At 37.4% G+C, this 15448-nt stretch overlaps 1 protein-coding gene across 10 annotated transcripts in view; it reads right to left on the bottom strand.

The window, feature by feature from the left end:
- Positions 1-636: 636 nt before the first annotated feature.
- MAMDC2 (MAM domain containing 2) overlaps positions 637-15448 on the bottom strand; it is a 445245-nt gene continuing 430433 nt past the window's right edge. For 9 of the 10 annotated variants that reach the window (XM_060102277.1, XM_060102275.1, XM_060102278.1 and 6 more), the window contains 3 exons: positions 6807-7066; positions 1612-1696; positions 637-1475 (listed from right to left, as the gene is read on the bottom strand). In XM_060102277.1, the coding sequence (XP_059958260.1) occupies positions 1411-1475; positions 1612-1696; positions 6807-7066 (410 nt within the window). In that variant the 3' untranslated portion in view covers positions 637-1410. Of the gene's footprint in view, positions 1476-1611; positions 1697-6806; positions 7067-15448 lie in introns of those variants that run through there. The other variant, XM_060102283.1, reaches the window with a different exon arrangement.

The following is a 15448-nucleotide window of genomic DNA, read 5'->3' as shown; positions in this document are numbered from 1 at the left end:
CACTTTTCTGCACCTTGGCTTCCTTATCTATAAAAAGGGATAATAATATATCCACTTTGGGGGATGTTTGGTGGGTTAAATTCATTCATTCATTCATTCATTCATTCATTCATTCAAGTATTTATTTGTTGAGTACCTACTATATACCGAGACATTCTTCTGGGTACTGAAACTAAAATAATAAATTAAACAAGACAGAGTTGTTGCCTTCACAGAGTTTACATTCTAATAAGATAAAATTTGGGAGAAAATTCAGATTATGTGAAATAAAACACTCCTTAAAAATTAATTATTGCATCCATGTTTGCAATGCTCATGTCACAAATAAAAAGGCTTAAGAAGCATTTAAGTGTGGCAGAGTAGAGATTCAAATTAGAATTGGCAGTTATACAGTGAAGATATTCTGATAAAGAAAAATAATGTTGAAAAAAGTTAATTGTTAGTGAAGAGATTTTCAAATTATTTTTTATTAGGTAATCGTAATTTCATAACAGCCATTTGGGTATACAAATATGTATATACAATTTTCTAAACATGTAAATAAAAGGCAGTAGTCTAGTATATCTGCTTGAATTCATATTACTCAAAATATTACCAAAACATTTATTTTAAAAATCAGTAAAATTGTTTAACACATTATAAAAATCTGGGGGTATGTGTACATAAACATTTTTAAGCTTGCTTTACAAAAAAAGAGCGCAATTTCTATCCAAGTGTTCAGAGTGACTTTCAAAAGTAGTTTAAAGGGGGAAAAAAGAAGGTAGCATTGCCTTGTAATACAGCATTAATTAATACTGACTTATACCTTGGGACATTCATGAAAGATCCTTTGTTATCACATATGGTAAAAATATTTAAAAATTAATACTCCATTTCTATGACTAAAACATAGAAAATAAGACTTTATTTTCTTAGATTAACTTGTTACTGTGAAAGCTGCATTCATTCTGCAGGTATTACTGACACCTCACATTATTACTTCAAAAATATTTATGATACTTGAACTTCAAAAGAAAACCCACAAGACCTATTCTCCTCCCAGTACATTCACTGAATGCAGATTTAAGTGAGCACACCTCATTTTGATTGTGCCCTTTATTTGCATACTTTAAAATGACTACAATATAGTACATTTGTATTTTTAACTGGTACCAAAATTAAGATGAATGATCTAGGCAAAAACAGCAGCCTGTACTTCTAGAAACAGTTGTCATATGCAAAAAGAAAAAAAAAAAAAAAAAGCCCTGAGTCAGTATTTTTTGCAAAAGTAATGAAAAAGAGTGCTCTGAAGTCATTTTATAACTTATGAAACGGTTAAGACTGTCCAGTATTCATTTGTCTTCTTGTTTTTTTTCCTTTTGATTGAAGAGAGGTATGGCTTTGTTTAGTTAATCCGATTCAGATCATTCCTTAATATTCGATTTCATTTAAGTCCTCAGAATATCCTGATGACTGCTGAGTTATATCTTCCATTTCTGTCAGGAAAGACAAATAGACAATAATAGTTTTCTCTATTTTTATTGCAGAAAATACTTAATTTGCATTCTTATGATTTGAGACTATTGCAAAATCCCTTTTCAGTCAAACATATAATTGTAAAAATATTGTTACCCGCACAGGATCCTGCTTGAAATTTAACATCATCAATGGCAATATCACTTCTTATTGACACTCCCCGAATTGCTTCAAAAATTATCTGAAAAATAATGAAGTTTTGAATTTAGAAATAGAGTCATCCCGATGAAACAACGCTGGTCAAGGGCAAATCCAGGCTGTATGGGTCTGGAAGCCTAGATTGTTCTCAGGGGCCCCCTTTCAGGAAAAGAATACAAAATCACCAATTCAAATTTAGGTACAAAAGGGAATATTTATTTGAAATTTAAAGAAATTCACAAAAATTACTGGAGCCTTGGAGATTCAAGTTCCTTTCTTCTGAGACGTTTTTAGGCAATCTCCCAGAAATGCCCACCTAGAAATGCCTCCTGGTGGTGACCTGGTTTCCCTCCCCACCTAGGACATTCTACTCCCGGTACTCACAAGGCCTATGAGAGTGAGGGGCCCAGAAGCCTAAGCTTCCTTAGGCTCTCCCTAAATCTACCTTCATACTAGTACTAGGTGGGAGAATTAAACTGACGGATGAGACCCAAGTATGAACAGCAACATATAATAATTAAATTTACCAGAAAGACAATGGATCACTTATCATGTTAAATACCATAACATCCAAGACACAGCCCAAGAAAAAGAGGAAACCAGTTTCATGACTTTAGATCCTAGAAGAAAATAACTGATCAAATATTCAGGTTCTAAGGAAAATAGATCATATTACCAGCTCTAAGGCTGCTCTGATAATGGTTAATAAACCACCGAATACTCCAAGGAGGCTTGTAGGTAATGAAAATCATCCAGGAGACACATTTGCTCTACTCATTTTATGAGCAAATTACTCCCCATTGGACTAGTTTATGATTTAAACTAAATCAGAGACTATAAAGTGGATAATTAATAAGCATATTAAACTATCTTGAAATGAATGACTCAAAGAAGCTTTAACGATGGAAATGTTGCAAAATAACATTAATAGAAATTCTAAAGATACCACCCTAAACAAGAAGCCAAATAAATGGCAAAAAGAGGAAAAAATGTCCTAACACATCTTGATAGGAGAATATATGAGTATAGTCAATAAGTGTTTTGGTTTTCTGGACAACAGTAAAATCTGTTTTTTGACCTCCACCTCTGCAATGGAAGTATAATAGGAAAATCACCTGATAGAATTATATCCTGAATTGTCTTCGGTTGGGCCAAACACCTGATTTCATACAATCCTCTCCTTTGAATTGCCTTCATATTTGAGTGATCACCATTTTATAGCATCATGATTGCCCCTTTGTATTATTCCCCTATTTGTATCTGTAGAAGCTCTATTAAATAATTGGTTATTTTAGAATTAGATAAAAAATATTATTTTTTCTTTCAGTTTAAGTATATTATTTTTTTCAAAAGGTTACTAAGTCGTTAGCACATAAATACTTATTGTTGGGACTCCACTACTTGATAAATGGAACATTAGCTATCTTTTGGTGTAGGGGCACCAGGAAAAAAATTACTGAGGTTAAGGGTACCATGAATAAGAAAATTTGAAGACCTGGTCTTAGCTCAGTACCCAGCACATAATAATTCCTACTAAATGTTAGGCAGTATAATGAACAATATGAATGATATAAATATTTCACTGAGCTGAGAATTTGTCTAACAGTCTCTTTCAATGGTATCAGAATATAAGAAATCAGGGAGGAAAACACCTGAGAGCAGAGGAGGAAAGGTAAGCAAGGAATCCAAAGGAAATAAAATCATTTTGTGTTTTTGATCAATGGTGAGTCAGGTTCTGCTTAGCACTTTAATAAATCCCTTAGGAAAGGACATGATTAAAATTTTGCCACTTAATGGATTTTTTTCTACAAAGAAAAAAAATCTGATGACTGGAATATCATCCAGAGGCCACCCAGGTATTTCCCCTATAGGATAAATCTCAAATGACGGCAGTACTACAGCATTCTAAAAATCACCTACACCTGCCCACCACCACTAGTGATGTACACATTTACTTCTCTAGTTCTGTGCATTTTCCTGATCTCCAGTCTCATAGCCTATTTTTTACTTGACACACCCACTTGGATGTCTGATAGACATCAAAAGCTTTGCACATCAAAAACCAAACCAGACCAAACCAACTGTTAATTTCCCTCCTGCACATACCGCCCTCACTCCTCCAGATCTGCTCCACCTAAGGTCTTCCTCATCTCAACCAAGAGCGACTCCACTCTAGCAGTTGCTCAGGTCAAAAACTTTGAGGTCATCTTGACTCTTTCTCTCAAACCCCACATTCCACAAGGAAGGAAGTCCTTCTGATGACATCTCACCTCTGCTGCACAGCCCAACCCACCACTCGAGTCTACTTCACTGCAGCCTACTGTCCATGTAGTACCCGGAGTGATCGTTTTAAAATATAAATCAGACCGTATTACCTTAAAGCTATCTGATGGTTTCTCATTGCTTTTGGAATGAATTTCAAACTCTACCATGTCACCCAAGGCCTTACATGAGTATTCCCTGATACTTCTTTGACCTCATTACCTGATCAGCTTGACTTATTCTTTTTCATAGCACTTATTAACACCTGATGTTACATTGTATATTTTTGTTTTACATTTTCTACCTCTCCGCCACTAAAATGTAAACTAAAAAAGAGTAGGAACTCTATGCTATGTGCATTGCAGTATCCTTGGTACTTAAAAATAGTAAATGGTCAATAAATATTTATTAAAAGGAGATATTTTGGCCTTATACTATAGGATCTCAATCTGGATGCCTGACGTAGCTATTGAGATTACCAGGTTTGCCATGGTTATGAAGACCAGAGAGATCTGGGAGACAATATATTTTTAGAAACAATAATAGTATCTTTTTATAGTTTGGTACTTTAAAGTTTATAAACCCTTTCACAAACATAATCTCATTGGGCCCTCACTCTAACTCTGGTGATATCAGCACGGCAGGCATTATTACCCCATTTTGAAAATGTATAAACAGTCTCAGAGAGGATAACATTTCTCCAAGATCACTCAGTGCTTGTGGCACCCAGGGCAATGAGTGTATTTTGGGACTTCTATGGTGGGAGGGAACGTAGAACAGTGGCTTAGGGATACAAACTTTGGAACCAGTCAGATCTGGGATTGAGTTCTCACTCCACCACTTGCCAGCTGTACATTTAGTTTTCCCCATCTTTAAAGAGGAGCTATAATATCAATTGTAAGAACTCATGCACAGCTCTCAGCACGGTAAGTACCAGGCACATAGAAGATGGCCATGTGCACATGAGTGTCTCTGTGTTTTATTAGACACTAGGATGTTTTGGAGAAGCTAGTTCATTGTGGTCTCCAGGCAGTCCTGAGGAAATCACAAAATCAAGAAGAAAATTCCTCATGGCAGATTCATATCTGTTCCATTCTGAGCCAAAGGGAATGGTCTGGAACCTTCTTTCCAAATTGAGAGCTGAAAGCCTCTCAGGTCATTCCTCACCTTTGAACTTGAACACCCCAAGATGCCACCCCAGGTGCCTCACTACTTTGTGCTCAAAAATATTTTCAAACAACAAGCCACCTAGCAAGTCTAGTATATGCAAGGACCTGTACCTGGCCCCCAGGTTAGATGCTGGGAAGTCACCTGTTCCATAGAACTCAAATTCTAGAGCTCTTCTGCATCAGTATCATTTGGAGGTTTTAAAAAACATCAGTGCTCAGGCTCCACCTGAGAGACTCAGATTCGTTTCATCCAATAACAGAGATTCTTCATCTTTAGAGTGCATCAGAATCACCAGGAGGCTTGTTAAAACATAGATTTCAGGGCCCTAATCCCCAGAGTTTCTGGTTCAGTAGTTCTGAGGTGGGGCCTCAGAATGTGTATTTCAGGTGAATTTCATATTAGGTGCATATGCATTTCAGGTGTTGCTGCTGGTCTCAGGACCACACTTTGAGGACATTTGAATAGGGTACGAGTATGAGTGCCCTGATAGCCTAAAAAATTAATTCATCATCTCTGAATGATGATCAGTGATATCAATAAGCTCCTGAGTGATCCATTTTCCTTCTGTAAGCAGATATTAAATCAATATCAAAATTATCCTGGGGCTTTTTTTCTTTGCTAAAGTTTTAGATAATTTTATCCATGCCGAGATAATGGGCCAACCGTAAATAATGGCTCATCTTCCCTCTGTCATTTGTTCTTAGCAATCCAGCACCCTAGATGGCACTGTAACCTGGTCACCTGAGCTTCTGCAATTCACTCCCATTTAGATCTGCAGAAAATTAATTTTGGTTAAGGGGTGGTGTAAAATAATGTCTTTCTTTTGGATACTTCTTCCTTAAATCTTCCTTTAAGATTTGCTTAAACCAAACGGCCAGTGGTTAAAGTTGAGGGGTGCTGGTCCAGAAGCAAGGATGAGGAGGAAGTAGGGCTTTTAGCTGAAGGTCACACCTGGAATTCTATAGAGCAATTTCAGGAATAGTCAGGGGTCTAATGTTATCTCCCCAGAACTTTCTGGAGCCTTGGCTCACTGTAGGCAGGAGAAGTCAGTGGATTTCAGGAGGCTGCTGCTGATTTCTAGACTAACTGGCTGTTCAGTCTCACCCATTGGAATTGAAAAGGCTCTTTCTTATTGCTGTCCAGATTCCCTTATAATTGGGATCCTGTAGGATGGAGGTCTTCTACCGCCGGTGAGAACACCCAAGGGGAGACCCAGGACATAGGATCAAGGCTAGTTTCTTCTGCATCGTGTGGACAGAGGCTTAAAAATTTACTCTGGACCACATACTCTGTTAAATAGAAGCTTACAACAAAAGCCCTTGCGTGTGGCTAATGATGAGTGAAAGATGCAGCTGCAACAACTAATTAGGTAACACCATGTTTAGAAGAAAGAGAGACGCTGTTTTGGAGGTTTGCAGGATACACAGAATATACTTGACACTCATAATGCACCATGACAAAAATAGATACACTTTCATCACTGAGTTGCAAAAATCACTTTATGCATAAATACCCAAAGCTTTCTCTTTCTGCCTAATTTCCCATTCACTGCTTAGGTTCAGTCAATATAGACTAATTATTTTTACTCTTAAACAAGTACTGCCTTTACCTATGACCCTGAAAAAGGACAAAACATTCTTGATGGTAGCAAGAAAAAGAAAGAGCATCAGAAGGTTAAAGGAACATTTCCCATCACGTGATTCTTATCTCTTTTGGCTTACCTGGTGTCGCCTCTCACAGGTGTATTCAATCAGCACTCGTAGCCAGGAGATGCTCTGCTCACCTCTTCTTCTCCATAAGAGGGACTCTTCACTGTCACCTTCCTTTTTCAAATAAACATTCAGGAGGCCAGTCCCTGCTCCATACATGTGGTAGAAAAAAGTCAAGCAGTGTTTTCCAGTGACTCCTCGTAGAGGCCTGGACAAGAGTTGTGCTTTTTGTCCGTACACCATGTGGGAAGCCTCGATGTACATGTAGTAGCCTTGACAGCAATGCAACATCAGGTATTGTTAAAAAGGACGCTAATTATATTCGCTTCTTTCTCTTATATATACATGTATATTTTTTCAGATTATTTTCCATTATAGGTTATTACAAGATATTAAATATCGTTCCCTGTGTTGTACAGTAAATCCTTGTTGCTTATCTATTTTATGTATAGCAGTGTGTATCTCTTAATCCCATTCTCCTAATTTATCCCTCCCCTCTTCTTTCTCTTTTGAGTAGTGTTCTTGGAAACAAATCAGAGTCAATGGATGACTTGACTACAGTACTGATAAAGGATTTTATAATTTTGGAGAATATGTATAATCCAAGGAGGATAAATATGCTACAAAATTTAGACCATCAAAATAAATGTTTTCACGTAATAATTTAGAATTCAGTTTAATATACAGGAGGTAATAAATATACTAGTATTGTGCCACTGAGCTGGCAATTAACATATCAGAATTTATCTTACTAATTTGTGGACAATATTCTGAGCTTGTAGACATTGGTCTAGGGGAATAGTCAGGTAAATCTGGGTTCAAGTCTTGGCTCTAACATTTGTTGTCTGTGTGACTGTGGTCTAATGGATTATCCTCTCTGAACCTATTTTCAATTTAAAAATAAGGATTAATAAACCTGTGCTACGGAGTTGTGAGAATTAAATAATGTGTGTGACATATGCTCACATGTAATACATATTCAAATATGAGTTGCCTGTCCTGCCCTCTTTCCTGAGGTTTTCTGTGACACTTCTTGAAAACATAATTATATAATATTTAATATAATTATATATGACATTTTATATATTATGTATCTTATACTATATACTATACATCATATACATGTTAATTATATAACACTTTACATTTCCATTTTCCTTTCCTAACTTTAGTTTGCTTTTTAATTTGCTGGTTTCAGGCAGAAGCAGAATTAGTTCACATGTAGATAAGGCAGTGGTATGCTGGAGCCTGTTTCCACCAACAATCAATTGTGTGATTTCTGTTGGTAGGTCCAAATGGCTTCACACTGGTAGTTTGAAATGGGCCATGATGGAAGTACTTACACCACAGAAATGGGACATAACTACAGATCAGCCCCCCCCACAAATAGAGCTGGTTGGTATTAAATAATTACCATGAAGCTACTGAAACAGGCAATATATTAATAGTAATTTATAGAATAATACAGCCATAATGTAATTCTGTGCACCTGTGGCTCATTTTAAAAAAAGCCTTGCACTCTACATAAGTAGCTCTTAATCTTTGCTCATTTGATGAAAAGTTTATATCTCTTCTACCTGAAAAAATATGCACAGGTTTTTGTATGTGATTTCATTGTCTTCTTTGCCAGTATTGATTTTTTTACATACACAATGTAAAAATAATTTTTACATAGTGTTATCTATTATTTCACGCAGAAATGAATGGCCACATTGAGGGAAAAAAGAGATCCCAAATAATGCATGCAAATGAAATGGCTTCTAGAGCATCTTTATAGTTTGAAGTTTAATCAGTGAGGTCTATTCATTTCCCAAAAGGCAGTGCTTGAGATACCCCAACCAGAATTGATCAGAAGCTCCACCTATGCTCCTTCAAGGCACTCCTCCTCTTCCTTTCCCTCATTTCCGTAAAGACCTGAGAATCCTACATGCTATTAGAAGGGTGGGAGAAAGAGTCCTGCCCAATTTGGTCTTATCAAATAGTGTGCACTGTGCAACCCCTTCCCCCAGCGTTTCACTCAGTAAAGTTATCACCCTGAAAAACTGGGCAATCAGAGTCATGGGGTGTGGGCTTCGTCAACCAGTCATCCCCATGATCTGCTCTAAAATATTGGGAAAATATTGTCATGTTTCTGGTGTGCTCACCAATGACATCCTCATTACTAAAACCAGTGGTCAATTTTCAGTCCTTGTCATTCTTGTCATCAGTAGTAGCATTGGACAGAGTAGATCACTCCTGCCTCCTAGAAGGACTTTCTTATCTTGGTCTGTGGGAACCTGACCTCTCCTGGTTTTTCCCCCACCTCACTGCTTACTCCTTTGCTAGTTCACCCTTTCTTCTCTGACTTCTTGACCCTGGAGTGCTCCAAGGCCCAGTTTTTGAACTTCTCTGTTCTCACTCACTCCTTTGGTGATCTCATCTTGTTTCATGGCTTTAAATGCTCTGTGTTGTCATATCTCAAATTTAAATTTCCAACCTCTTTTCTGAAATCCAGACTTGTTTATTTAAAGTACCTAATAGACATCTCCACATATTGTCAAGTAGACATCTCAAACTGAACATGATCAAAACGAGGCTCCTAACAGCCTTGCCCTAAAGCCTATCCTACCCTTTCTAGTTGACCAGGCCCCAAACCTGGCCATCATATGCCACTCTTCGCCTTCTCTCACTCTTCACATCCAGATGGTCAGGAATTCCTGTTGGTTCTACCTTCAAAATATGTCCAGAATCCAGTCAATTTTCTCCTCACCACCTCCATTGCTACCCCCGGTCTGAGCCAGTATCATTTCTCAGTTGGATTAATACAACACTTCCCAACTAGTCTGCCTGCTTTTACCCTTGTTCTCTGCAATCTAATCTCAACATAGAATCCACAGTAAACCTTCTAAAACAAAAGCTAAATTTTACCATTCCTCTGTTCAAAACCTTCCATTGGCTCAGCATTTCACTCAGAGTGAGAGCTGAATGCCTGAAAATGTTTAGGGCCCCATACGATCTCCTGCTCATTCTCTTAGCTCTCTGAGTCCTACCACCTTTCTCCTCACTCACTCTGGGTTGTGTGGTTCCCTACTGTTCCTGGAATACAGTAGGTATACTACCACCTCATGGCCTTTGTGTGTGCTAAGCTCTGCTTAGAATGGCTTTTCTCTCATATAATCTCAGGTCTCACTCTCTCACCTCTAACTCTTTGCTCAGATATTACCTTTTCTATTAGGTCTATTCTGACTACACCATTTCAAATAGCAATTCCCTTCCTCTGGCACCCCTCTTTCTCCATACCCCAATTTATTATTTCCCACACCATTTAATTGCCTCTTAACACACTGTATGATTTTCCTACTTTTTATGTTTGTCTCCTTCCTCTGGAACACACAAAGGCAGAGATATTTCCTTGTTTACTTCACTATGCCTCCAGGTCCTAGAACAGTGCCTGGAACATAGTAGATGCTCAATGAATATTTGTTGAATGAACAAATGAAGTTTTTCCACAGCTCTAAGCCACAGACCAGTTTGACCATTTCCAAAGCACATGGCTCTACCAAGGTCCCTCCAGTTGCATGAGGATCTTAGCAATGAGACATGTACTTGACTAGGATGCTCCAAGGCAAAGCTGGAACAAGTCCAAGTTTTGATAAAATTAAAGTCATATCAAAGCAAGTGTTCTCAAGCTAGTTCCACACCATCTGATGTATTTTTTAACCAAACATACATTTTTAACTTCATTATCTTCATTCTTTCACTGGCAGTAAAGTTGCTACACAAGAAGCACTGGGACTTTTACACCTTTAGCAATGAGAGGAAATTTTATGGTTCTTTTCTCTAATATTTCCTAACTTAAGCGAGGCTAGATATAAACAAATACAGATACACGAAATCCTTACAGAAGGGTGTATTTAATTTAATTCCATGGAAAATAAGGTCAAAGCATGAAATGATCATGGTTTATCACCTACTATGCACAAAGGTATTCCATACTATCCTATACATAAGTTAGTATAGCACAGTGAACTGAAACCCTACTTTAATGCATGTTTAAATTAAAAAATATTTCCTCCAGAAATAATTCTTAGGTAAATAAGAAGAAAGTCAAAGAAAAATAACTGTGGTGCCTGGCTTTGGGGCACTCAAAAGCCTACTTGAATCCTAAGAAAAGGACCTTGGCTAAAGATGAAACACTCAATTGTGGGGGCGGGGAGGGCTCCTGTGAAAGACGCTGTCACTGGGAAACTGGAAAGTAGAGACTATTGTGGGTCTAAAACATGAAGTCTTTTCAGAGTGGAAAGGAAGCAATAGATCCATCATAAGTGAGAGATGACCCAGATGCATCTACCGTCTAGTGATTAGTTAGTGTGCATCCCAGTGACAACGACATGAGTCCTGGCCAAAATAGTGTGAGGTCCTGGAAGAGAGGTAAACCTCTAATCACCTCCAGGATTATCTAATTGAATTTTTTCTTTCGTGAATACTGTACACTAATCATTTAGCCTCAACTGGATGAAGCATTACTCTGGTAATGCTTTCAGCTCATGCGTCTCTGGGTCTTGGGTATCTGACTGAAGCCATTACCTAAGGTTTCCAGTTCCAGAGATTGTTGTGTTTAGTACCATGAAAGATGAAAGGAAAGCTCCTAAGGTGTTTGACATGTGTAATTGTGCTGCTTTTGGAAGAGAGGGGTAACATCCAGGGGAGTGTCAGTATAACTGTGCCTTTCCAGGGCACTGGCACCGGTCTGCTTTTCTTGAGTAATGCTGACCGTTCCAAAAATCCTTCAGGTTTGTTTGTTTGTTTGTTTCAAACGGTTTCTATCTTAAGCACATATGCATATTCCAAAAGGCAATACTGATTTAGACTAATCTAGATCAACATCTGTACCTAAAAATAATTGTAACATCTTTGTCAACTAATCAGAATTTGTCCCTTTGATGCCCAGACCAATTATTTCTCTTGATTCCAAATATGTTTTCTTCTTGACTTGCATGTAACATTTCCTTTCCCCAGAAAAGATCACAGCTTCACAGAGAGCCAGTCTGCCTCACATGTGTTTGGAAAGCAGAGAAAAGCCCTGTGTGTTGACAAGCTTTGCCACATTCCAACTCCAAATGCTGTCTGTCTCAGCAAACAAAAGCTAGGGATTGGAGCCAGGAGCCCCAGCGCTGAAACCTCAGACGGGCTTACGTGTTCCTGCACGTGAAGGATTCCAGTCTGCGGAAGGGATTATTAACTAGAGAAAACAAATCACTTTCTCTCTGTGGATCACTGTTTAACATTCAAGACGGGGGTTCCAATGGGTCTACTGGGAGATCAGGGTCCCATCTGTTCTTTGCTCAGCAGCTGTGATGTGTTGAGACACACACCATATTTGTAATTTGGAGCAGTGAAGCAGCTGTTCCTCTAGTCTTGCAGCCTCCTCTCACCAGGGCCAGGAAGGAGTGGGGGGCCATGTAGAATGAATAGATAGCTGCTTCATTAAGCTGAAAGAGGATTCTTAACAATCAGGGAAAAAAGATATCAATGCTTTGGGAAGAACAACTGCTAAATGCATCTCTCTAAAATTGTTCTTTACTATATCTTTTAAATGATTTTTAAAGCTCCGTCATAAAGGAGGAGTTATTATTTATTGGGTACAGAGTTTCAGTTTGGGAAAATGAAAAAAAATTTTGGAGATGGATGGTGGTGATGGTTACACAACAAGGTGTATGTATTTAATGCCACTGAATTATATATGTAAAAATGCCTAAAATGGTAAATTTTATGTTATGTATATTTTACTACTATTTTTTAAAAAAACCTGTCATAGAAGCCTTCTCTTGTGTAAGTAGGGTCTGACAATATCAGAAACTAGTGTGATAAGTTATGAAAAGATTGAGTGAGATTGGAGATTTTAATAATCTGGAGCTAATTGCCCCAATAGTTACAGCCTAGTTGGGTAGCATCATTACATATCTGGATATTAGTACCAAAATTCTTAAAAGACAAGGACTTGAATGAGACTGCTATTAAATTTTAGCTATATAACCAACACATTAAATATATAATTTTGAATTTCTTTCGTCTGACAGCACACTTTTATAAATAAATGTCATTATTTGGTATTTTAATGTATCATTGCTATTTCTACCACACAAGAAGGGGGTGTTCTTAGAAGTGAATAAGACTCCTACGTTTAGTATGTAGCGTGTTGGAAGAGAACTTAATTGCCAGAAGTACAGAAGATGTATTGAAACACCGAACAGTACCACAAAAGAAACTGATGGTGTCTCTTTCTTTGGAAATTGTGAAGAAAATGATGAATAGCTACTTTTCTAGGATTTGGTGGTAGGGAGAAGAGAGGCAGGACTGCATGACTTTTAATCTATTCACTGGTGGACTCACTGAGCTAGGAAATGTTACAGTTGAAGGCATTTTCTCACTAAACTGCATAGCTATCTGTTGTTTTATTTATTCTACTATCTTTTGGCCACAAAAATCCATGTAAACTCCAGGGCAACTAAAACAATTGTTTAAAAAGAATTCTGACAGCATGGCATCATATAAATGTTAATAAAATTTCAATAGCCAATAAAACCCTTGGAACTTGGTTAAGACTTGTCTTCATTATCTTGTAAAGAAATATCATTAGTGTCAGGGAACTTTCTGATTCTGCCAGGATAGAGCTACTCAAGTAGATGGTGACAAGAAATGGATAGACAAATCCGCCAGAGTCCATCCTAGCTCAATGCAAGTCAAGATTTATCTGTCACAAGTGCCTTTATTATTTTATTAAATAAGGAACCGAATGGTGGAGCTAGAATTTTTTTTTGTCTTTGTTGTTGTTCTAGTAGAATGACATATTCTATGAGATGACTGACTTAAACATTGAAAATGCTTCCCCAACTTTAGTCACACAAATACCACCATCATGATATATATATTTACTTATCCACATACTACCTGCACTGTTATTCATTTAATATTTTTCTTTAAATAGATTCCAGTTTTGCTACTTAAATCCATTTATTCAAATAGGAAACTGCATGTTAGCATGAAAACAGAAAACAAGCTATAAATCTGTGAAATAATGGCTTTGCTGTACTGATTGTATATTTTTCTTATATATAAATATTACTATCAAAAATATTCATCCACTTACCCCTTAAATTACCCAGTGGTACTTTGGAAAACATTGGTTTAAGGTCTACCAAACATTCTGGTTTCTACTAAGTCATTTTATTTGTAAGCATAGGCCATGATTTTCTATTTATAAAAGCACAAGTGACACAAAACACCGAATCCAAGAAAGTATCCCAGAGATGAGCATCAGATTTTATAAACTAGTCACTCATTATAAAAATAGTAATACCGTTCACTTCAGTGGAGCTTATATAGTATCAAGCCTTTCAGAAATATAACCTCAATTAATCATCACAGCAGCCCTAAGAGATTAGCAGGGCATCCACTGTTATATTTATTTTACACATGAGGAAACTGAGGCTCAGAGAAGTTATGTGACCATTTTCCAGGTTATGCAGGTAGCAAGTGGAAGAGTCAGCTCACTGTGTACCCATTGGTCTTTCCACTAGACCACATACACCATGCTACACCCTAGAATTGGAAACTGCATCAGTAGTTAGTGAGTCAGGAACTACGGCTCCCTTGGAATTGCTATGTAGGATGATGTATTGATTCTGATAGACACACAATAAATTATATCATAGCCTTTCTGAACTTCCTTTTTTTAATTTAATGAACATATATTTACTGACCATCTAATGTAGTTGTCTGTAAAATAGCTTTGTATGCCTCTCCTCTTTCTATTTTCTCTTGTATATGTTCTTCCAAGTGTAAATTGACAGGCTTTAAGGATGGGAAGTAAAAAGGCAGAATGCAGTATATGAGTACAGGTATATCCTCTGAAAGTCCCAGAATGCATTGCATTCAAAAAAGATTCTGCTGTCATTAACACCTAACAAATACCCTCCAGTCATCAAAGAGAAAGATACTGTTGCTGGTCCAGCATTTGAGCCTATTACTTTATTAAAGTATAGAATAAGAAATTCAGCCATTTTTGTACCCTGCCATTATTTTACTGCCTGTATTTGAAGAAAGAGACATAGAAAAGATTGTTAGGACTAAATGTAAAAATAGCAAAAACTCAACAATGCAGGCAATAGAAGACCTTTTTGGATGTAATTTCATTACTGTTTAAATTGTACATCTAATCACAGGCAGGTTTGCTATTGTTCTCCCAGGATCCAAGCAGACAATAATTAAAATTACTTTAAATGAGTTTCAGTGCTTTAATATTTAAAATGTGTATGTTGTCTTAACTGATCTGTAAGATCTTGTCTACCTCCAGCATCCTATAAATCTATGAACTGTTACTAAGCCAATTAAATTTTCTTATTACTTCAGACCATATCCCTGCTGAAGAGAAATTCTAGTGACATTCATCTAAGCAACAGTAAGTACATTTACTATGTAAGTCACTTCTTTAAAAAAATAGGAGGTGGACTTCCCTGGTGGCACAGTGGTTAAGAATCCGCCTGCCAATGCAGGGGACATGGGTTCGAGCCCTGGTCTGCGAAGATCCCACATGACGCGGAGCAACTAAGCCCGTGTGCCACAACTACTGAGCCTGTGCTCCAGAGCCCACAAGCCACAACTACTGACCTTGC

Source organism: Mesoplodon densirostris, chromosome 6, assembly GCF_025265405.1.
Source record: "Mesoplodon densirostris isolate mMesDen1 chromosome 6, mMesDen1 primary haplotype, whole genome shotgun sequence".
NCBI lineage: Eukaryota > Metazoa > Chordata > Mammalia > Artiodactyla > Ziphiidae > Mesoplodon > Mesoplodon densirostris.
Note: the sequence above shows the minus strand (reverse complement) of the source record. Positions and strands in the feature narration are given on the sequence as shown.